We start from the raw sequence: 24,170 nt of genomic DNA on the forward strand, positions 1-24,170 counted from the left end.
GAGTGGTTCATCTTTCCACTAGTTAGTGGAATCGTCTTTTAGTGGTGGTACATCCTCCACTAATGGAGTGGTTGGATCACATGTCTATTTTTCTTTATCGGAAAATCTTTTGCTTTTGTATTCTCTCCAATAAATTGCTTTTTGTGTGGTCCTTCACCACTTGGTCCTGTTTCTGCAAGATACTTCTGGTCTTGTAACAACCAATTGTTTCTCTTATTTGATTAATGATGTATGGTATTATATGGTGATGGTCTATGGCTTTACATTATACTATGAATGGTAATGAACATTATAGAATGAAATAGATAATGGATGGGTAGAATAGAAGGTTAAACTTGAGTTAAATAGGTAATGGAAGTGCTGAAACGGTATGAAATTATGGCAGTAGTTGTGATTTTTATCATAATGTTTTGTACTTTGATCCAAATGATGCAAAGCCACTTCCATTAGAAAGATAAGATATAAGGCTATAACTTTCATGTTTTGAGTTTTGTTCAAATCATTGTGGAAGATAAGCCAAAGGTGCCCCGAAGTGTGTCGTGTGTATCATTGTTCCTGCACTAACACATGTTGAGAGATTGAGTATAACTTTTTACTCAGACCTTCAAATGCCATGCGGCTAATTGGAGATGCAAGCAAGACATAGAGCTACAACTTTCATGTGTATCACTTTTTCTAATTATGAAAAGAAGAGGAGTTTCGAAAGCAATCTTTGTTGTAGCTGTGCGCATAGCACGCCCGAGAGGTAAGATTTGACCGCCCGAGCGCGCCTAGCTCTGAATTTTTTGTGTTTTGGCCGATAGGTCCGTGCTAGGACCGTAATATGTGACCGCCCGAGTGCCCAGCAAGTGTAAAAAACGTGTTTTGAGGTTGGGAATAAATAAATATTGTTTGGGAAGTGTATTTATATCATTTTTCTCTTCTCTTTTTCCTACTCCATCGGTTTAGAGCTAGGGTTCTCTCTTTCTTTTCATTTCTTCCATCTTTTCCTTTCTTCTTCATCATCTCAAGGATTTAAGAAGCAAAAGAAACTAGAAAATTTGTTATCTTTGGCAAGGGGATCAAAGGTGACTATTTGTTTTTGGTTTAATTGGGTTATTGATGATGATAGATGAAGTGAAGTTCACGTATGGGCTTGATTATTGTTGGAAGTTTAAGGGATTGTTGTTAATGGATTATATCATGGTTTTATTTATGTTATAGGATTATTTTCAAGGTGTTAAGATTATCAAGTCTTCAAGTGGTTGCAAGTAGACTTTTCCTTTGAATGCATGTCATGAGCTACGTATATGATAAATGAAGTTTCTATTGATTTTAGCTCCTTTAAATTATTGATTTTGTAAATTGTATGTATTGATATATTGAAAAGAAATGGAATTGTTTACAAGGGTAAGGTAAAAGAGCTAATTCTTTAGCACGCACGCTACATGTTTGATAAAATGTTTCAATGAATGTTTTTATGGGTTGATGGTTATATGGTATAGTGGTGTTACCTTTGGTAATTCTAAACCCATGCGACTGAAGTTGATCAATATAATGACATGTACTATGACTGATTTTGACTGAGACTTACATGTATACCATCGACGAATGACCTAAATGCCGTGCAAAGGAAAAGAAAGTAATGTTTTATGGAATGCCATCATATAATTGTTATATACGCATTTTATTGACAGATGGCATATTAAATTTAAAAAATGATACGGATTCCTTCTTTACACTATGATATATGTATTTGGTATTACAATGTCTACTTGCTGGGTTTTATAACTCATTTCAATTATGTTCATGAGATGCAGATGCAGGTAACAAAGATCAGATACGGCGGAGCTTCGAAACTGAAGAAGAACGGGCGCCAATCTTGGATGAAATGATAATGAAGTATATTTTGTAATAAAAATGGAAAAGTTATTTTGAAGTGCAAACTTGATTTGTAATGATTTTTGATAACGTCATTTGCTACTTCTGGTTATTAAGATAAGTATTTTGATGGTTATATGGAATGTGGTCTTATTGGCATTATATGAAATATTTTGCTTGAGACAGGTGGCAAGTTTCTTTTATAAGGAAACTCTGTTGAAATTTTTTAAAATGAAATCTTTTCTCCAATTGTATTTAAGGTTTCCGCATTACGGTATTACGATTTTATAATTGCATGGTAGAGCGTCACAGGTCTGATCTGGGTTGAAAGCCTTTGCTGAATTCTGGCTCCTTTTCGTTCGAACATTCTGGGCAGATGTTCTCTGACCATCTTCCCACATGAGCCATATTATAGAATTTTTGGCAAGTTTTTTTGCTCCACGGCAGTTTGCTATTCCACAGAAAATTCTTTTTCTTTTCAAACAAGTCTTCTACAAAACTTGTTATTGTCCATGTCATAATATTTAACAGGAATGATTCATTTATATAATTCTGATAAAACTTAAATGGAAACTTGACTTTGTCCATTTCTATTAGACAGACCCATATTCCACATGCTATTCGGGTAGAGATGTCATATTCAGTTAATGAAACAACAAGAATTTTTTATTTGGTTGGAGCATCTTTGATAAATTTCTGAATATTTGTATATAGCCTCTTTAACTTGATAAAATGAAAGGAATCATGTGAATCTTTTCGTGCTGGTTCTGGTGCTATACTGAAAAAGTATAACTTCATAATATCTCATCTGAACAAATAGTTGTTGTTTGTCCAAGTTTCATGAGCAGCTTCTTGGATCCATATAGGTAAACCTGAAATTTATGGGAAGCTGGACGATGTAGTATAAACCGAGACAAAAGCCCCAAATTCATACCATGTTTTTACCTCCTTTGGATATGAATTTGGTTTCATCCATACCCTGTGATATATTTTCTTAATACATCAACTTTGATTGTGGCTGGGTTAATGTTTATTCTTGTTTTTAATTTATCTCAGTTATGTTGATACACTTGAAATGGAGAAATTGCAGCTTCATTAGTACCAACCTTAGATTTACCGTTGTCTGTATTATGTCTAAGGTTGATATTTCTCGCTTCAATATCCGAGGTGAAGGGTTGACTTGAAAACTTGAGATAAGGACCTGGAGTTTCAATTTTTGTTTCAGTCGACTCAACTGGGGATGATCCCGACTTAACATTTGTGCTAGGGGTATTTGAATCCCTTAGTTCAAGTATATAGTCATGTACTCGAAAACTCTCCATTTGTGAAACCAGTGGCTTCTCAATGTTTTGGAGGATAGACCTTTGCATTACAGACCATAACTGAGTATACGCCTGTAAACTTCTTATAATTTGATCAGAGACTATTCTCTTTTCAGCTTGTTGTAGCCTACCTACAACTCCTAAAAAGCTCTAAAGTTGTTTCTTTTCTTTTAGTTTGTTTGGAAAATGTTGCGCATTTTCTACTGTTGCAATATTTGCTACCCGAAAGTGTACGATGTCAAGTTTTATTACTCGGTAAAGCACGGATGTCGATCTCACATGGAGTGCAATGTAATTATAAATTAAGTATCACAATTAAAATTAATCAAGCTTTATTTAGAAAAGAGATAAAATATTTAATTTATTATACGAAAGTATGATATACTATTAAAGAAACACTTAATTCATGGTATGTAGGCTGGAAACATTTTGTAACCCTATGCATTTGGCCAGACTCGATATGTACAACAAGGTTCAATGATGATTTTACAAAATTTTAAATATATTAGGAGCTTAACTAAAGAGATTTATTTAAAATTTACTCGTGTGATAGTTTGTTCAATTCACATTCACAGTCCCATATTCTTCTCATTTTTTTTATTCAGTGTCATGTTATTTTTCCGAGAAACTATTGATTTGAGCATCCCATTGAAATCAGATAAGATCTGTATCATCAACTACAATGGATTCATTAAATCATTTACCAAAACATCTTGAACAACAATGCACACAAATAATCGACTCGATTAACGCAGAAGGATATCGTTCACGATTATACATTTACGATCCTGGGGCGAACTTGGTAGCATAAACCCAGGCATTGTTAGCAACAGGGTTGTCAAGGTGATCCAACAGATTCTCCAAGGGACCCTTTCCTGTCACAATAGCCTGGACGAAGAATCCGAACATGGAGAACATAGCTAGCCTCCCATTCTTGATTTCCTTCACCTTGAGCTCGGAAAAGGTCACAGGGTCATCAGCCAGGCCGAGGGGGTCGAAGTACTGTCCGCCTGGGTAGAGGTCGTTGCCTTCTCCAACTCCGTCCAGGCCGTTGATTCTGTAGCCTTCGACTAGCCCCATCAAAACGACTTGGAATCCGAGCACTGCTAGAATGCTTTGTGCATGAACAAGATTGGGATTGCCCAGATAGTCCAGCCCTCCAGCGGTGAAGATTTGGGATCCAGCCTTGAACCACACTGGCTCTTTGAATTGAACCTTCAGCCATTTCTGGAGAACTTCTGGTGTGATGCATCCCAGAGCTCCAAGCATAGCCCATCTCCCATGGATAACCTGTAGAATTATTATTTCCATCAAATACGTACAGTTTGTCATAACCCACGAACACATTGATTTTTACCAGAGATGTAGGATTAGAAAAGCAAAAAATTTAAGTACCTCAAGAGCCCTGTTCTTGGCAAAGGCCTCAGGATCAGCAGATAATCCGGCAGTGTCCCACCCGTAGTCGCCGGGGAATTCTCCGGTCAGGTACGACGGAGTCTGAGCAGAAAAGGGTCCCAAGTACTTGACGCGATCCGGGCCATACCACAAGTCATTACCCTGTCAAGAATCACCAGCAAAAAATGCAACTTGCAAGTGCGTGAAAACAACTTTATTAGGCTTCTGCACATTAAATTTCTTGATGAATTACCATGGTATATTTGCCATTGCCCACGCAGACAACATCTCTCAAAGGATTTGCGTTCTTGGTTTGACCCAAGAATGGAGTTGCCCTTAAGACTGTGGCGGCGGAGCTTGCAGTGGCGGCCATTTATTTGATGCAATCAATCTCTTTCAAGATTTGGTCTTTCTGAATGTAAATTTTTGCCTGCGAGGGGGGAAGATTTTATGTTCAACTTTTAGGTGAAAGAATCAGATGGATATGCGGTGAGAATTGGATGCATGAAATTGTGGCTACGCAAGTGCACAACCAAATCTATCAACCAATCAAAAGGGTTGTATAGATTTCAATATCGCCAACTCATATCCTTCTATCCTCAATTTATCTCATATAATACTTGGTGTTATTTTACTACCTCTTTTTTTATGTACCCTTTTCTTTCAGTAAAAGAAAAGAGAAAAATTGAAAATATACAAAAAAATCATTAATTTGAAAATAACAAAAATTATCATATATTAGATAAATATTTTAACAATACAAGCATGTAACGTATGATCATCACTATTATATATAATATATATACATCAAGACCATATAACATTACCCCATGCGGGGTATTTTTTTAAACTCTATTCAATTATTTTAAAAAAATATGTTATATCAAAATTATTTTACAAATTTTTTGTTTGGGAAATTTTTTTTCATTATATATGGTTGAAATTTTTTGATAGTTTCTTTAAATTTTAAAAAAGTTTAAAATCACAAATTATGAAGTTTAGAATAATAATTTAAAATGTTAATACTTTTACGTTAGTTAGTCTATAGAAAAACATAATAACTTGTATTACTGACCGGTGTAAAACTGTAAAATCACTTGCTTTTTATCGTAACAATTATCTATGAATAAAATACATTTAAAATTGAGCAAAAACTTGTGTGAGACGATCTCACGGGTCGTATTTCGTGAGACAGATATCTTATTTAGGTCATTCATGAAAAAGTATTAATTTTTATACTAAGAGTATTAATTTTTATTGTGAATATCGGTAGGGTTAACCCGTCTCACAGATAAAGATCCATGAGACCGTAAAAAAAAAACCGTCTCATAAAATTGTGTTTTGGGTTATATCGTCAAAAATGATGATGATGGCTTCTTAAAAATCAAGTATATCTTTGGTTCTATTTTTAAAATAAATTTCAACCTTTAAAAATAAATACTTCTACCTTTAAAAATAAGAACAGCTTCATCTCATCTTTATTTCTTCTTATAGAATTCAATTTCGCGTCTCAAAATATAATCAATATTCATGGTTAAGGTTAAAATTTTAATTTATATCCAAAAGTAAATATTATTATAAAATATCACATACACAATTATATTTACATCTGTAGAGCCTAACAAGACTAAAAAATCATTTATCATATAAGAGACTTTACACGATAATTTTGATTTCCCATCACTTTCTTCTCGTCTACATAAACACATTAACAAACCTTACTTCGCCATCCTCAGGAAACGACTACAGATGGTCGAAAATCCCGTGCAAGAAAATTATACACATGCCATCCACCCCTGACGACTGATGCATCGTGCATCACACTGAATCCACCGCCTCAACTTGCTGCCGGGCGAGATACTTTTCCCTCCTCTCTTTCTGAAAAACAATGACACAAAAGGCAGCAAACACGAAAAGAAAGCGATCAAGATCTGATTCAATGGACACGAGTTACATACTAAAACCAAGGGCGAATCTAGTAATTCAGTCAAATGAAGAGCAACTTAACACATTTCCATAAAGCCTTGCTTGTGACTAAAACAGACGGGAATAAATAAATGATGACTTACCCATTCATCTAAAACAAGGCCTTCACCGATGACTCTTGGACCTACATCAGCAGAAGGCTTCTTCTTGATCTCTTCTAACGCAGTGTCAGCTTCAGCTAGCTGATACTTCAGTTTTTCAAGTGCCTACGTACAAAGTTTCACGAGTTGTCTCAAATGGCGACGAAAATGTGTAATACACCAGGCAGATAGATTCAGAGATTAACTCTTACAGGATTAGTGCTATCCGGGTCCAAGAAGACCACACACAATATACGTTCAACAGTCACTTGATCCCTTTGTTCATCAAACTGAATAATAATTGAAATTAAATATATTAAAAAAAACTCAAGAAACGTATCCCTGACATTTTCTACAGGCATATTAAATTTACTCTAATAAAGCCATCATCCGCCATAGAACCAAGTTTAAGTGCGATGAGAAAATCAGATGCAATAACGCAATTAACATGAGAGTAAGCTTCATTGAATTGAAAAGAATATTACCATCAATGTCATGCCAAATTCAGGTTTATTAGTCAAAAGACAACAAGCAATACCATGTCAGGATAATCAATAAGAAGGCGGTTAAAAAGATCATTTACCCCTTGGAAAAATGTCACAGCTCAGCTTTTTATATGCTACCAAACTACATTATCCTCCTTGAAACATGTACGTCAAGTAACTTAAACACCAATGCTCGAAAAAGATCTAAAGTGTGCCAGACAATAGGTTGACATTTTCGAGTTCTCATTACTGCTCACTGATAAGTGCAAGTTTTGCACTTAAATTACCTAAGGAATTGGCATGAAAGTGTGCGAATTTCGAGCGGATTTACGTGTTTTGGCAGTTGTTTATGTCATTACATAAATAAAAAATGAGCGCATAACTTGCGACCAATAAGGAATAAATTAAATGCCGAAATGGAAGAATGAAGTGTACAAGAAAGCATAGGAAGTGCGAGACAGAAGCAGACGCGTGCAAAATAAAAAAACAGAAGCTTGCGCAGGAGGTCTGCGAAGAGACCAGAAGCTCGCGCATGGCCGCGTGCACAGAACAACAAAAAACAGTGCCAGTCGCGTACCAGTGTGCGACGCAGACATGTACGGGGTTTTTCTGGGCTTTCGCAACCCTTCACGCACATATAAAAATTGAAACCCTAACCACGAAGAAAAAGGAGCCGCAGTCACGCATAAAAATCTAGAGAACGGGAAAGAGAGCAAGAGCGAAAAACGCATCTACCGGGGACGGAGTCGCAACTCTGATTCGATTCTTCTTCCCTTCTTCTTACTTAATTTTAGTCTATTAGTAATGTTGCAGAACGTGAATTTATTTTGTCGTTTTTCATTCATGAACTAATTTATTAAATCTGGAGGACGACGTAGCTTGGTCGAATAATTATTTATGAATTGTTGATTTATATATGCGAATTACTTCTTTGTTTATTTATATTTTCTGGATCTTATTGCTTTCAATCACTTGATCACTAATTGGATTGTCATATTTATTTGAGATCTATCACTCGGGAGAGAGGATTTTGAATAGGATCGTAGGAAAATATATCGTTGGTGTTTATAGAGTTCGGAAGGCCTATAACTCCAACGAATCTATTAAAAGAATTATTGTGTTATTGAAATTATTTATTGTTTGATTTTTAATAGAGATATTGAAATCGACTTTAGATAATTGATTTCTACGCACCACTTGGGAAAGAGAGTAGGAATAGTAGAGAATTCTTGGGTAGTAAATAAACGGGTTGAAATTCTAAATATAGATGTCAATGATAATTTAATATAGTGAAGACCAAGTGAAATCGTACCTCTAGATTCTTATTCTCGCTGATTTTAAATCGTTTGCGCGCTTTCATTAATTTTAGTTCATAATTAACAACAAACATTTTATTAAATTTTCTAAATAAAGTCTGATTATTTTAATTGTGGTAATTAATTTATAATTAAATTGCACTCCGTGTGGGATCGATATTTGTGCTCTACCGAGTACTAAAACTTGACACTGTACACTTGCAGGTAGCAAATATTGCAACACTCACATAATATTTCTATATCATAATATAATTCAAAAGATTACGACACAAAAATTCCATGAGGGAGAATGAGACATAGTTCTTAAGCTTCTATTCCCAATAAAGAAAGCACGCCGAGAAAGGAAACAAGTGGTGGAAGGAGAGAGGAAAAGAAACAAAAGACACTATACTTTCCATAAACTATGGACCTGATCAATAAAATTCAAAATCTTGTAAAAATTTAAAATTTGAAAATTGTTACTGTATACAAAAAATTAAAGGTAGGTAGCTACATAACAGAATCAACTAAGAGAAACAGAAAGAATAATCACCATGCTTATGATGCGTTAAACTAGAAATCACCTTTGTAAAGGGTGGTAGCATCATTCGGTTCACTTTGTAGGTAGGAAGCGAGAAAAAGCAACTAGATTATAAGTATGTAACAAAAGAAGGCATTTTGTCATGCCAGTTAGAACAAATAGAATGACCAGTGTAAGAACATATGCAAAAAGATCTCATTATCTTCATCGTTAGTCCGTGCCAGACGACTTGGTTGAAAGAGTTATGAAACACGTGGTTCTTTTCACCAAGCAACATCCGTATTTCTTATATTGGGCATCACAGAACTCAACTTATAACTATCCTATATAACCTACCGTGGGCTCTGGCCCCTGTAAAAGACAAAAGTAACTATCAGCATGGTACCAACTACCGTGGAAAGAAGAATTTATATGATTCCTAAACAAGTCTACCAATAGTTATTATCTTAACCAAAATGTAACTTTATTTGCATTCAGTTCTTGATCATGAAGCAAGTGCTTGAAGATAATCAATGATTACGTCAAATGAAGGTGACAAAACTCATTAATCGCAGAGGAGTTATTCTTTGGATCCCAACAATTCAATTTCTATAATTATGCATTATTGTGCATGCACATGATGGAACCACAAGTGACCTCTTGAATACACGTCTCAGATTTCATGTCGAATTGATCAATTTAAAGACAATAGCAAATCACATTAAGAACTTTCCGGATTGTAAGTGAGCAACAAAATAAGAAGGGAAAAGCACTCACCAACTCAGGGATGTAATCTGATCCTTGTTTAACCTTGAGACTCATAATCTTGAACTTAACCCTGCTCTTCTGATTTATAAGTTTTTCATTGTTCTCAGGATGCTCCACAAACTTGAACACTGTGAAACAAAAGATATGCTAATAATTTAATTTATCTCGACATACAAATATTGCATATCATAAAATTTAATTATAAAAGATTATGGACTACGCATGCCCGCTTTCATTTAGACTGAATTCTCCAACAAGAAGTTAGAATATTAAATACCAGTAGCGGTGAGGCTTTCTCCAGGTGCAAGGACACCACCAGGGGGTCTCATGTAACAACTTTTTGGAGAAGTGGTTTGAAACTAAACGCGGAAAATAAAGTCAGCAGTTTTCTCTGGGAGACTCATGTAATCAAGGGGTTGCATATATGAAATCTCTGCTTAATAAATTGCAAATACATAAAATGAAACAGTTGTTCATTTTACCGCTTTCGCGTGTCAGATTTACATATAGTGACGGCATCTGAGTATCTAAAATTTAAAATCCATATTCCAATTTCCACATACTTACTCAGTCATACCTGTAATCTCTATATACAGGTATCAAATAAACATCACATAATGCAAGAACCGAGGATAGAAGAAAAAACACGATGTAAACTTCAAATGAATTAACATCTCTTATGCCATTGTAAACACGAATGCAGTTCACACCATCTGTTTGAAATGGTATTCCTAATCTCATTTCACATAACATAATCTAGAGTCTTAATCACATATATAAATATGACATATCATTTCTGTGTCGTTTCCTTGTACAAATTAGACAGCACATAGAATCTAATTATATAACTCAAAACCTGGATGAAATGAATGAAGATTTACCTTATCTGCACATATAACGTTGAAGCAAAAATTATGCTCACAAACATCAAACAGGCTATGCAACGGGAAATACTAAAACAAAAGACATCGGATTAATTATGATATTAACAAAAACAAAAAAAAACCTTAAATGCAACATGAGACTTGCTGGTATTCTTAATCCTTACAGCACTCCTCGCCTGCTTTCCCGGTTCATCTTCAGTGCACACACACGAACACACAAAAGAAACAATTAATCAGTACCAAACACACAATTAAAAAAAAAACCTTCATAGACTTCAGATTCATTCAATCAGTAATCCAATTTCATCTCATTTTCATATTATTAACAGATCATTTAGGAACAAGTGTGGCTCACAAGGAAAGTAGAGCTTGTTCGAAGGATCGAGGCGGAGTCTACGGCGTGCAGGGAGGAGAGATCTAGCAACGGAGGAAACCGTGTAGGACGAGCGAGTTCTGGACGCTGCAGCGTCATTCTGGTAACTGTGGCTCTGCGATTGATTGCCAAGATGCTGAGTAGAGGAAGAGGAAGATGATGCAGTTGCCGACTGCCAGAACGGGCACAGCCGCCACGCACGGTGGTTTCGGTGTGCATCGGCGATTGCCATGTCACCCGGGATGGAACGTAATTTTCGTTTGGGAATTTACGTTGCGTTGACAGAGAGGGTAATTGATTCAATTGGAAGTCTCAAAAGTCAGCGAATTAGAGTTGACTTTGCATCACATTATTTAGTCAACAAACTCATGTGAGACGATCTCATGGATCGTATTTTGTGAGACAGATCTCTTATTTGAGTCATCCATGAAAAAGTGTTACTTTTAATGCTAAGAGTATTACTTTTTATTGTGAATATCGATAGAGGTGACACGTCTCACAGATAAAGATTCGTGAGATCTTCTCACAAGAGACCCACTCAATATTTAAATAAGTTGGAGTTTAAAGTAGTTTAAATTGAAAATAATAGCACGAATATTTGAATATAATTCAATATCACATATTTAATTCTCGTTACATAGTTTAAAATATTTGAGTTGTATGGTTAATTTAAATAAAATGATTAAAATATTGTTACGGATAAAAATAAATATTATATAAAAATAAAAATCTAATCGAATGCTTGTGTTAGATAATTATAAGTATGGGTGAATTAATAAATTGGACTAAGTTGTTGATATAAGGGGAAGTTGGTAAAAAATCACCAATCAAAATATTTCTTTGGGTTCACTCCCTACCCACAAAATTGTGGTACTATGTCATACAAAATGTGGTACACTTCATGTGGAAATGTGGTACTAAAAAAGTACCCAGGTAACACAAAAAAAAATCGACGGTTGAGGACTGAATGCTAATTTCCCATTGATATAAGAAAATGATTATGGACTAAATTCAGCATGCCTCGAAGTAATAGCAGCGACCTTAAGACATCAATTATTTAAGCAAGTCTTCCAACCGTAAATGATTGCATATATGTATTAAGAAAAGACTCTACTCAACTACATTAAAAGATAAAGACCTCACCGAATTCTTAAGTCAGCGACTCAGCAGAACTCATATGTTCCATATTTAACTAGGAACAACAAAGGTCAAGAATGTTTTATTCAACAAAAGCAAATCTTTAATAACGGTTAAATGTCCACGTACTCGAACATTAATTGCGCAATACTAGTTTGAAAAAAGGACGAAGACATGTAACTTCACAATTTTTGACAATGGCTCCCCTATATAATCATAAAAGAGTCATTCAGATTTGAAATTTGAAATTCAAGTATAAAAAGATCATTTGAGATTCAGATATCACTCTACATTCTACGCGGTCAAAATCTATATATGAGAAATTGTAACCAAGTTTTGCTCCTACCCTGCTCAAGTATTCGTTCACAGGTTTCAAGTTCGATCATAACACTAAGGATCAACTATGTTGTTTTTTTATTCGCTGCGTGATTGAAAGAAAAATTAGCTGATAGATAGGATTGATTTTGTAACTATCAGAAAGAATATTTCTGCACATGAATCATTATATTGCATATTGTTGTTGATATGAGTTTTATTAGGCAAGTGTTAAGTCCTATTGAAATGGTTTTTGTGCAAACTATTTGTACTAATCAAAGTCTTCTAGTATAAATCTTCTTGTTAAAAAAAGAAAGAGATACGTAAAAAGATTACATCATCTTCGAACTTCTAGAAATAACTTGGTCTAATTGTTTGCTCCTTTATTTATTCATTTATATACCTTGCTATCTGAAACCCCGCTGAAAGCTATAAAAAATCCAATGAATCTGACATGCTTAATTATGTAGTTTGTTTGAAGATTCATCAAAGGTATGCAGCTGGACGTAATAAGATCGAGAATTGATTATGGTTGTTAACCCAATTACAACAACAAAAATCATATAAAAATATACTTTTTGAGTTATTTATTCTTCATCTCTAAACATCGTCACTGATCCTAATAACTTAATGTCTAAAACAATTTTTAAAAATTTTTAATAAGAACATGTAATGCTTGGCAGTGAAATACTTTTCGTAGTGGAACATCAAAAATAAGAGCATGAGATTGTTCTTTTGAAACGTCCATTACTCGTTTTTCTTTAAAATGTACTAGATTTTTTTTTAAATCATTCGGCCGAACCACATACATATATATAGAAATATTTTGTACTGTTTAAAAATAAATTCACCAACTAATTATTTGAAAATCCAAAACTCAATTCGAAACATGAAATCGTAAACGTCAACCAAACCTAAATTTAGCATTTTTTTCAAAATAAATCATAAATATCTTAATCCCTCAAAATCTCTCAAAAACATTATAAGTCATAAAATTTTTTTAGAGTAAACTTAAATCATAAACGTAATTTTACGAAAAACTAGCGACGGTCCTTGGGTTGTGTGCACCTTCAGTCCAGCTAGTTCAACCATCAAGTCCTCTATTAACATCAACATCATGCTCACCTACATCAATCACACCTAGTGAGTCTAATAACTCAACAAACTTTAACCATGATAGCAAGTAATACATATACATCCACATGCAACAGTGAAAATACTTTTAATAAAATAGTTTTTCATGAACATGCAAAAACTTAAACATTTTCCTTTCATCATAAACATTTCCATTGATCATATACTTTTCTTTCCTTTCATCATATACGAATATATTTCCCTTTTCATTTAATTCAGATCTTTAATTGTTATTTTTGTATCAGCTGTAGGTCGATGGATCCATCTACATATAACCACTGTACCGGGCGGCGGGGACATCTTCGACACTCTCACCCGTCAACTGAGCATTGGCCTTACATCATCATATCATCGTATCATTATATTAGTCACAACTAATTCACCTCCTTCAACCTTACATATTTCCATTACTTATAAAAATTGATGCATAACAAATCATTTTCTTTTAAACCAAGCATGCAACATGTTTTTTAGCATTAACATTTCATCATAAAATCCCATAAACATTCAAAATAAATGTTTTAACATTCATTATAACATTCAAGGCACTGCCAGAACATCTAACATTTTTTAAGTGTAAAATTACCGTTTTGCCCCTGAAACCCTAACTTTCTCAATTTATCCTTAGACCTTAAGACGACGACCCAAATACATCCAAACTTAACATAACACCTTAAAATATACCCATAAATATTTTTTAGACGTAAACTTAAGCTCCTCGACTAATTTCTCAATTCGTATTTAAAACTTAGACGTACAACCCGGTTTTAACCCAAATTAACTCGAAACTTAACCAAACTTCATCAAACTTGAACCATAGCCCATTAACACCTAACCATACCTTATACAACCCAAATTAAGCCAATTAAACCCTTTGACCCACCTAGGACACCTACTGAATTTTTCTGCACAAAAAAAACTAACCCTAGTTTGTTCGGACCCTAGCTTGCCTCGACTCCAGCCCTTAACCACCAAGTACAGAGCTTAGCTGACTCTCCTAGGACCATGATCGAACCCTAAACAAGCTGTTGGAATAGCCTCTAAAGCCCGTGCACGAGGACGGCCCCTTAACCCGTAACCTAAGCCTTATGCATGTCTAACTTCCCCTACAGCCCTAGGCCTTGCACCAGCCTTCTTCCTAGCCATCTAGGACCCTGACCTAGCCCCCTTAGAACCCCTGGACGTGCCCTAACAGCAGCTAAGCGCCGTGTCCTTCTAGGAACCCTAGCCGAAAACCCTAGCCCATAGAAACTCAAATTTTCATTCATATTGCTACCCTTTGTCCAGCCCTTAAACATGCACCTCATGACCCTTAAACACGTGGAAAAACATCACATCTAGTAACCTTACCATGGCAGCCCTTTTGTGCATCATAAGCAAGAGTTTTAAAAGATGAAAACTCTAGTTTTATCATGTTTATGTCATAAAAACAAAAATAAAAGAAGTGTATCATGTTTTTCATGCAATCATATATCAAAACGCATAAGATGATGTGAAAGATGAGTGAAGGAAGATTAAGGTGTGTCTTTGCGTTTAAAACGCTCGAAATACGAATACCGAAGCGGTGAAACGTCGGTGACGAACGGAGGACGATTTCTATTTTTTTCTACCATTTTTCCTTGTCAAAACCACACCGAAAACCCACCATGGGATGCAAGGGAGTCGGGTGATCATTGTTGGAAGGAAGAACGAGGAAGAAGATCGAAGAACGAAGAAAAAAAATCAAAAAATTCCTTGGCTTGCAAGAGGATTGACCCGCTGTTCCTTCCCTTATTTTCTTATGTGAATGGTGTGTGTTTCGTGGGGTTTGTGTGTGTAGGTGTTTAGGGGTGTGCGTGTGTTTAGGTTTAGATTTAAATAAATAAAAAAAACAAAAACACTTCTTAACTTGTTAATTAATGGACTTAATCAACACTAGTTTTTAATTAATAAATTAGGCTCATTAAGATTAATAAAATCATTAGGCTTAAATTAAAAAGTTTAAAAATACATATTTCCAAAAATCTCCTTGTAAAATACATAAAATTCCTTGCTCCCTCTAATTAATTTAAATTTGACCTTAAAAAAGCAATAATTCTTAAAATATTTAAAATAAATATTTTCTTAACTAAAATAAAAATTTAGCTTTTAAATCTTTAACACCTTAATCCTCTCCGATACTCTGTCCCCGACCAACCACCGATATTTGTCTGAAAATCTTTAACTTATGCAATCGACCAAAATTACATAATTAATCATTTAATCATTCAAAATATATCATTCATGCGTCAAAAATCATTTAATTAAAATATTTTATCAATTTAATAATTTTCATACATGCGGTCTCCGTGGACTGATTTTCGAGCTTTACATCTGTAATGGAATTGTCATCAAAATTCGTTCTTAGAAAAAAGGCCCCACACTATTGGTTTGCTGATGTGACAGTTGAGTATGAATCTTAATCAACATATTTATATAATTCTCACCAATATTCAAAATTTTATATATGTTGTATCAAGTTTATGGAGTCAAAATCTTCAGCAACATACATTATTATATATAGATTGTGTTAACCTTAGATACGACATCACAAATATAAAAATAAAATATAAAATAGAACATCAAGATTTACGTGAAAAACCCCTAAAAATTATCATAATAAAAACAATGGCCAAGATGAAAAGAATTTTACTATAATATTTTATAATGCACAACAACTCACTGTGTTTCCAAATTAGAAACACACTCTCTTAATAAAAAAAACAAATATCTCACAAATATTATAGATTGAGCACACAAATGCTATGAGATGAAGAAAGAAATGAAGAAATGAAAACTTGGGATAATTAGAAATGAGGGGAAGGAAGCTCTATATATAACACTCCTTCAACGTGTATCCTTCGTCTGTCACCAACCACCATTAATGTGCTCAACGCGTTCCGACATCCATATACCATTAAATGTGTGTCTGCCATTACACGCTCCCACCTACCATTTACATTCTCCCACTTGAAAATTTGATTGAGAATTGAACACATCTCTACATATCTTTTCAATCTTGTCATTCATTCCCCACTTCTTACGTTTCCGCTAGGCCACTTGAGGATCTACATCACTCAAGTTTATCTGTGTTCACAACTTTATATGTGAGATCAGTAAATTATGTGCATATCACAATAATAAGTAATACTTTTGACATAAAAAGTAATAGTTTTTCATTGATGATCCAAACTGGAGATATCACAAAATTTAACGGTGATGTCGTCTTATAAAATTATAGTACTTAAAACTTTTTTTTAACAAAGATAATACAATTAGTTACCATTAAAACTTAATTTAATCTAAACATTCTTTAAAACTTAATTTAATCCTAACATTACAAAATTTATAAATTTCAAGCAATTGTTCGTTTGTTCTTCGCGGTCCCTTTCTTCCCCTCTCGGTCATGTTCCAGCACCGGTACCGTGGCATCAATTCCATTAACATTCTCGCTCAAAGTTGGCTCTTTTATACAAATCATCTCCATGTATCAACCATTCCGAATCTTCGAGCCCACGAAAAACTCAATTCATCTAGAAATGAAAAAGAAAATTTTTCGAGATTAAGTTGGAAGAGAAAACAGTGAGAGATCATACATTGGTACATACTCATACCTTTCAATTTCTTTTCATTATTAAGTAGAAATCTTTTTCAAAAACGGGTCATGTTCTACAGATCGATTTTCAATTATTTGATCCCTAGCAAATTGTCATGTTTTGATGAATTTGTGTTGTGTAAATCAAAACATGACCCATATATCAAAAATCCAACCTGGAGAAACCAAAGTTACACTTATGTTTTTAAGTTTTTCTTAGTAAAAAGTGTTGCCAGATTTTTAAGTCGTGCTCCACCTAGAACGAATACACGGCCCATTTTTAATATCATTTTTGCTAAAAGGTGGGCCTGTATTTTGGGTTGAGCTTATTTTTTCTAGTTCGAGCTCGATCCAGAATTGTTACATGACTCACAACTGCCTCTCAACCCAATTTAAAAATTCCTTTTTTCATGCCAAATAACTATTTCCTTTTATGTTGTTTTGTGCATATTTATTTCCCTGCGAAACTTGAAAGAAATCAGTTTTTGATTGCAAGCTGACATTAGAGTCTCACTACATTGAGATGTATGATAAAATACGTTAATGTTTTTTTTTGTGTAAATTAGCTTTCGAGGAAAAAGTTTATGGGTTGTGAAAAGACCTCGAAATTAAGTTTAGAAGTTATAAAAATTTAGTCGAAAGATGTAAGAATGATCTGACTTCAGTGGGTTCATTAGCTTTCATGTTATTGGCTTTGTTCATCATTTGCAGATAAATAAATATTGTATGTTGTTTTTATAAATTATTTTTAATTTTATCACATATTAATATAATTGTGTAACATTATTTTGCTAGATTTCAACATATGAATGCTTTCCATCTGTTAATGAGACATTTGCAACTCGTAGAGAGAGTTCAAATGTCCCAACCTTGGATGTGTTATTGGGTGACAAAAAATGGAGTAAGAATCATTATCCTTCAATGGATGATGTGACCAAAACATTCAGTAATGATCCAGACGAGATAAGTAAGAACCCAATTTCTTTACTTTTGTATTAGCTTATATATTCTTTGTTAGTTAATATTAATAAATAATGTAGGATATCATTAGCATGCTTACTTTGATTATTGCAGAGCTGTTGTTTGTGCATTATTCGACTGACAATTTCATTTATTATACTCCTGATGTAGTGATAGTTCGCATCACAGAGTTGATGAGTTAGTGTGTGAAAGTCATGTGTGGTCAACTTTCATTGGTCGATAAAGATCAAGATGAATTGCATATACAAATGGATGAGGATCGACCGTCTCCCCGACCATCTATCTCTAGAGACAGGGGTCATACATCTCTCCGGCCATCTACAGACCGGGCTTGTACATATTCCCGACGATCTAGAGATAGAGCTCACTTGCACAGAAAGGCAGGGTACATCATGTCTCCATCTCGTACATACATGACTCATCCATCTCTATCACCCATAGATAGCACTCATCCATCTCCCTAACCCATAGACATGACTCATCCATCTTGTGCAGATATGTACGAAGCCTGTCTTACAAGTTTAGAGGACTGACTTACTGTGCTAAAAAAGGAACAAGATGATGGATTTTCACAAATCATGGATGTACTGAGACACATTCAGACAAATATATCGAGCTTAAAATAGATTATGGGGAGAGAGCCAGTGCATATTGTCGTTGTTGGTAAGTTTTACTAATATTTGTATCATTTTAAAACATATTCTTATTTTATGTTCCTGCCGTCTATATTGTATTTGTTTCATTTTGTAACAATCTTGTTTGTCAGGTAGTGTCAAAACATCGTTGAGAATACCCGAAGGACCCATATAGGATAATAGAAGAGGTGGGTATGTCATTGAGAGATAAAGGTGAGGGGGAGGGGCCGTTTGAGAGGGCTAAGAGAGTAGAGGAGGTGGTGGATACGACTTTGAGATATACGTGTGAGATGGAGTGGCTCTTTGAAAGGGAAGAGAAAGTTAAGGAGATGATGGATAAGATTTTGACAGTTACATGTAAAAGGGAGTAGGGAGTAAAGGAGGTGGTTGATAAGATTTTGACAAGACTGAGAAACTAGAGCATGAGCTTGTTATGTTAGATATGTTGTCATTGACCTTGGAGAAGAAGATAAGTTGACTCATCACTAGATTGTGGGGACTATGTGAGGATGAGATTGATCGTGTCACTGAAATAATAAAGAAATTTGAGTGGATCTCATCTTATAATAAGAAGTTGTTCCTTGAGTTGGCGACTCCTGGTTGTTAGTTGAGAGATGATGTGAGTTTTTTCCTTGTGTTTTGTTTTATTACCATTGAGTTAAGCATAAAGAACTTGGTTTTCAGGTTGAACAAATATATGTACGGTCTCAAAGAATACAAGAAATTTGATTCCTATATCACGAGTCTTTGATTCAACAGACTGCGTGCAAACCCTTGTACATATTTTAAGAAGTCTGGTGATGATTATATATTTTTGCTGTTATATGTGGATGCTATGTTGGTAGCAAGCCTCAACAAAGACCAGACCCAAGAATTGAGGCATAATTGGATAGAGAATTTGATATGAATGACTTAAGACTAGCAAAAAAAATTATAGGGATGCAAGTTTACCGAGACAAAATTAACAAAAAGATTTGGCTTCCTAGAAAATTTATTTGAAGAAAGGCTTGCAACGCTTCAACATTCAAGATAGTAAGCAGTTTCGACATTTCTTCATGTTAACTTCAATTTATCATCCGAGATGCGTCTTAGCACTGAAGTAGATAGGATTGAATTGTCTCAAGTACCATATGCATCAGGAGTGAGAAGTTTGATGTTCGTCATGATTTGTACAAGATCGGGTGTTGTACAAATAGTGAGAGCAGTTATTCGGTACATGACAAATTCTGGACGATGTCATTAGAGTACAGTTAAGAGTATCCTTAGATACATTAAGACTACCTCAAATGTTTTATTATGTTTTGGAGGATCAGATTTTACAGTCAGAGACTATATTGATTCATATTATACAGTTGATTTTGATAAGATGAAATCTACTATTGATCATGCGTTTATATTTGCAGGGGAAGCAGAAGCTGGGTTTTAAAACTATAAATGGTTGTGATATTGTCTACAACATGATCAGAATATATGACAAAAAAATATTGTGAAACTGTCTTAATTTTTTTTTTATATAAAAGATATTAATTAATATTTATAAATATGTGCATACTACTGTTATAGTGGGAATCCGATTCGTTCTCCCTAAAAATATGGTATGTAGCTTGAGTAGCTTGAGCTCGTGGTTGGGAGATATTTAGTTATATGACCTCCTGAAACCAAATTTTTAAAAAATTGACCACTTCTTTTGAATTGGTATGAAATGCCAGAATTGACCCTGTATATCATATTTAGTTATATGACCTCCTGACACCAAATTTTTAAAAAATTGACCACTTCTTTTAAATTAGTATGAAATGCCAAAATTGACCCGATATATCCAAAATTAAACTATTATATTTATATTTAAATAATTAATTTATTTACTTACACGGGTAAAAAAAAAAGAGAGTAAGAAGCAGATCAATAAAAATCTTAAATCCTATCCATATTAACTAACCCATATTATCACTATTCTCTCTACACCATGTTCTCTCCTTTGCAATTTCTAACAGCAAGACCCATTTTCTCTTTTCTGGATTAAAAAAACTTTGCTTACAATGACTAAAGAAACAATTGTCAAGAAGTAGTCACTCCGATTGTAAACTTTCAGTGCACTCACATTGATTTTTTTTAATGAAAATATAGTTTTTAAAAAATAATGAAAATAAATACACATCAATTGCGAAAATTATCCTTGATATATAAGCGGTCGTTGTTTATATAAATTTGGTTGTTGTGACAGTATATCGATTACCCGATAAATGTGACTCGATTTTCAAATATAGTTACATGGTTAAATAGCATAACATGATCATTCTTACAACAGTAAGTCTAATACAATAAATTTTGATATGCTCATTTCCAAAATTAGCTTCAACATAAAAGTGGTTGCCACGCATCAATAGCCATGAACATGCAAACAATTGCCATGAACATGAAAATAAGTAGCCATAAAGTAGCTCTTTAAATGATCATGAAAGTGAAAATTCAGAAAATCGATCGTCAAATAACATCATTGTTGCACTACACATGTAAAAAAATGTTGAAAGCCAAAACTAAACTAACATATAACAGGTCACCTCCAAACATCAAACTAGTAGTCAATTTTTGCGTTTCCCAAACTCACCAATAGATGGATTTCTGTTCATTTTTCTCCTTCCGCGCTTTCTTTTCACATTAAGTGGCAGCAACTTTCGTTCCAATGGACCGGTTGTCATCGTCCATTCGCTACATTGAGGCACAGGATATATAGTACAAGAGTAAGCAAGCATCCGTGTACGAGTAGTATAATACTCCGAGCACAAGTCATAAATGCTCAATTTTGCTGCATAGCTAGCTGCAATGGCATGCGAACATGGAATTCTATCGAAATCATAAACTCTACACCTACATGAATTAGTTGCAAAATCAATAGTTTCATGGTCATCTTGGGTGTAAACATGATACTGCAAGCTATTTAATTCATAGACGTGATTTTTTTGAGTATCATTGAACCTTTCACGAAGAATTGACTCAACGGCCGGAGTTTCTATAGTCGTAGATGCTTCCGCGGCATTACGATATCGGCTAAACCAACATGAAGTCAGTTTTTGAAGTGCATCTAACAATGAAACAATTGGAAGATCCCTTTCAGCACGCAATCTAGAATTTATTGACTCCACTCCATTGGTTGTCATTATATTGTATCGTGTTCTTGGGCAATGAGATCTAGACCACTTGTCTGGAGAAGTGTGCTCTTCCAAATATTTTGCAACTTGTGGGTACCTATTTCTCATATCACTATACAATGAATCAAACTCACTTTGTTTGTATGCATATGCTATATGCATGAACAACTCTGTAGCACCTTTTTGTTTACTCTTAGTTTTTATATTTTGTGACAAGTGCCACACACAATAACCATGATGTGCTTGTTTGTACACATTTGCTACAGCAGAAATTATACCCTGGTGTATGTCTGAAATTATTACTAGTTCTTCATCATCTGGTACCACTTCCTACAACCTCAACATAAACCATGTCCATGACTCCACGATCTCGGAGTCGACAACACCCCATGCAATAGGAAATTGGTGAAATTCACCATCTTGTGCTGTAGCAACAAGCAAAACACCATTGTACTTGCCCTTTAGAAAAGTGCCATCAACTGCAACTACTTTTCGCATGAATTTATATCCACTTATACAAGCACCATATGCTAAGAACATGTATCTAAACCTATTGCTATCATCAACAACGAGATGTGTGATACTACCTGGATTTACCTGCTTGACCATGTTCAAATATGAAGGCAACATATGGAAACTCTCATCAGGATCACCTCTTAGCTTATTAAGTGCAAGTTCTTTACCTTTCCAAGCCTTGTAATATGTGATATTAATACCCCTATTTTGCATCTTCGTCATTATTGTTTTAGGTGTTGGGGTGACCTGTTGCCCTCTAAAATTCTCTAGCAACATGTTCGATACTACATCAGCACTCGCCTGGCGATGTCTTTTACGTCTGTCAGCTAGATCACAAGTGTGTGTATTACAATACTTTCGAATGGAGAATCGGGTAGACTTCTTTGTTTTGGAAACACGTACTCTCCAACTGCACTTATCACTTACACATTTGATCGAGTAAAGTGATTTAGTTGATTTCACAACATCAAATTCAAAAGAGGCACTAATTGCAAGTTTGGACAATATATTTTTTACCTCTTCCTTGGTATCAAAAACTCTTGGCCAATTGCTAAAGTTGATCCATCTTTGAAACAATATCCATTGTCACCAGCAAGTAACATATTTTGTTCATCCTCAATAGGCCCATGTTCAACATATTAACTTGGAGTATCTGTCGGAGTGACTTCATCAGTAGCTCTTGCAACAGTGTCGTCATTGACTTCATCATTTGCTTCTTGCATTTTATAGGCATCGTCTAGGATAAAAACCCGATCAAAATATCCATCATGCAGATCTTTCTCATTCTCATTATGATCAACTACCATATCACACGATAATATTTCTTCATTCACATCAACAAATTTATCTTTGATGTTCTCGATCCTTTCAGCATCTACAATCATTTCGACTTCAACATCACTATTCTTCGATAATTCCACATGAAGCACATGCCTATTTTGTGAATCTCCAAAACATAAATATGTCTTCACACCTATTGCATTGTTAATATAAATAGGAAGAGGATTGCAATCCCGTACACATGGCAAATAACTTAATCTCATTTTCGATTCATCTGTATTCAATTCCAAAACTTTACTTATCAAATTCACCACTTCTTCATATGAACAATTATCCTTATCCAAAGTGATTGCTGCCCATTTAGAATTAAATCCTTGACACCACGTACAAATGCTTTGTTCATCTATTCTCCACTCACCATTATATTTAAGTAGAACATTAGTTAAGGCCATTACCTGAATAAAACAAAAATAAAATAATCAGAAACATATTGCTGGAATCGATCAACAAAAATAAAAAACTATATATCTGGGAAAAAGTTTTTAAAAGAAATATGACATGAACGACGATCGATAATACGTACGAGAAGAAAGATGTTAAGTTTTCAGCGACAAAAATTATGTTCACGGCTATTGATACGAGGTTTAGATAAAATACAGATTTCAAAAAAATTTCTCCGTGAAACCCGAAAATAGTGTGGCAAACCAGATGATTAAACTAAATAAACTCACATTCAAATATAAAATTGGGAGAAATCCGCTTCTTGATATCCAATGCCGGTAGAATAAGATCAATTTTATCAGCCTTTGTTGGTTATTCTACAAAGTAAAAATTTTCCCACCCTAAAAAATTTCCCACGTAAAAATGGGTAAAAAATAAAAAGAAGGTTTATAAGGGAATTAATTAATTGAAAATATAGAATGAATGTCATTTACCTAAATA

General features: G+C 34.4%; 3 protein-coding genes across 3 annotated transcripts; all 3 read right to left on the minus strand.

Annotated features, from left to right (window-relative positions):
• Positions 1-3,850: 3,850 nt before the first annotated feature.
• Positions 3,851-5,060, minus strand: LOC140981337 (chlorophyll a-b binding protein 13, chloroplastic-like). Its single transcript, XM_073447709.1, has 3 exons — positions 4,831-5,060; positions 4,578-4,739; positions 3,851-4,472 (listed from the first exon to the last, which is right to left on the minus strand). Exons 1-3 carry the CDS (start codon positions 4,948-4,950, stop codon positions 3,963-3,965), a joined length of 792 nt encoding a protein of 263 aa, XP_073303810.1. The 5' UTR covers positions 4,951-5,060; the 3' UTR covers positions 3,851-3,962.
• Positions 5,061-6,043: 983 nt separating this feature from the next.
• LOC140981207 (vesicle-associated protein 4-1-like) lies at positions 6,044-11,263 on the minus strand. The gene is made up of 7 exons (XM_073447536.1): positions 10,951-11,263; positions 10,718-10,788; positions 9,989-10,070; positions 9,721-9,839; positions 6,856-6,933; positions 6,647-6,769; positions 6,044-6,455 (listed from the first exon to the last, which is right to left on the minus strand). Exons 1-7 carry the CDS (start codon positions 11,198-11,200, stop codon positions 6,396-6,398), a joined length of 783 nt encoding a protein of 260 aa, XP_073303637.1. The 5' UTR covers positions 11,201-11,263; the 3' UTR covers positions 6,044-6,395.
• Positions 11,264-20,717: 9,454 nt separating this feature from the next.
• LOC140981669 (uncharacterized) lies at positions 20,718-22,670 on the minus strand. The gene is made up of 3 exons (XM_073448087.1): positions 22,270-22,670; positions 21,392-22,029; positions 20,718-20,797 (listed from the first exon to the last, which is right to left on the minus strand). Exons 1-3 carry the CDS (start codon positions 22,668-22,670, stop codon positions 20,718-20,720), a joined length of 1,119 nt encoding a protein of 372 aa, XP_073304188.1.
• Positions 22,671-24,170: the final 1,500 nt, after the last annotated feature.

Source organism: Primulina huaijiensis, chromosome 7 (assembly GCF_012295235.1).
Source record: "Primulina huaijiensis isolate GDHJ02 chromosome 7, ASM1229523v2, whole genome shotgun sequence".
Lineage (NCBI taxonomy): Eukaryota > Viridiplantae > Streptophyta > Magnoliopsida > Lamiales > Gesneriaceae > Primulina > Primulina huaijiensis.

Coding starts and splice junctions, on each gene's coding strand:
- LOC140981669 (XM_073448087.1), bottom strand. CDS start 22,670: ATGACGAAGATGCAAAATAGGGGTATTAATATCACATATTACAAGGCT. Junction 22,030..22,269: donor TGGACATGGTTTATGTTGAG/GTTGTAGGAAGT, acceptor TATGAGAAATAG/GTACCCACAAGTTGCAAAAT. Junction 20,798..21,391: donor GAACAGAAATCCATCTATTG/GTGAGTTTGGGA, acceptor TTTTTAATCCAG/AAAAGAGAAAATGGGTCTTG.
- LOC140981207 (XM_073447536.1), bottom strand. CDS start 11,200: ATGGCAATCGCCGATGCACACCGAAACCACCGTGCGTGGCGGCTGTGC. Junction 10,071..10,717: donor AGTCTCATGTTGCATTTAAG/GTTTTTTTTTGT, acceptor TTCCGCGTTTAG/TTTCAAACCACTTCTCCAAA. Junction 6,456..6,646: donor GCCTTGTTTTAGATGAATGG/GTAAGTCATCAT, acceptor ATTGTTTTTCAG/AAAGAGAGGAGGGAAAAGTA.
- LOC140981337 (XM_073447709.1), bottom strand. CDS start 4,950: ATGGCCGCCACTGCAAGCTCCGCCGCCACAGTCTTAAGGGCAACTCCA. Junction 4,740..4,830: donor GCAATGGCAAATATACCATG/GTAATTCATCAA, acceptor GATTCTTGACAG/GGTAATGACTTGTGGTATGG. Junction 4,473..4,577: donor CCAAGAACAGGGCTCTTGAG/GTACTTAAATTT, acceptor ATAATTCTACAG/GTTATCCATGGGAGATGGGC.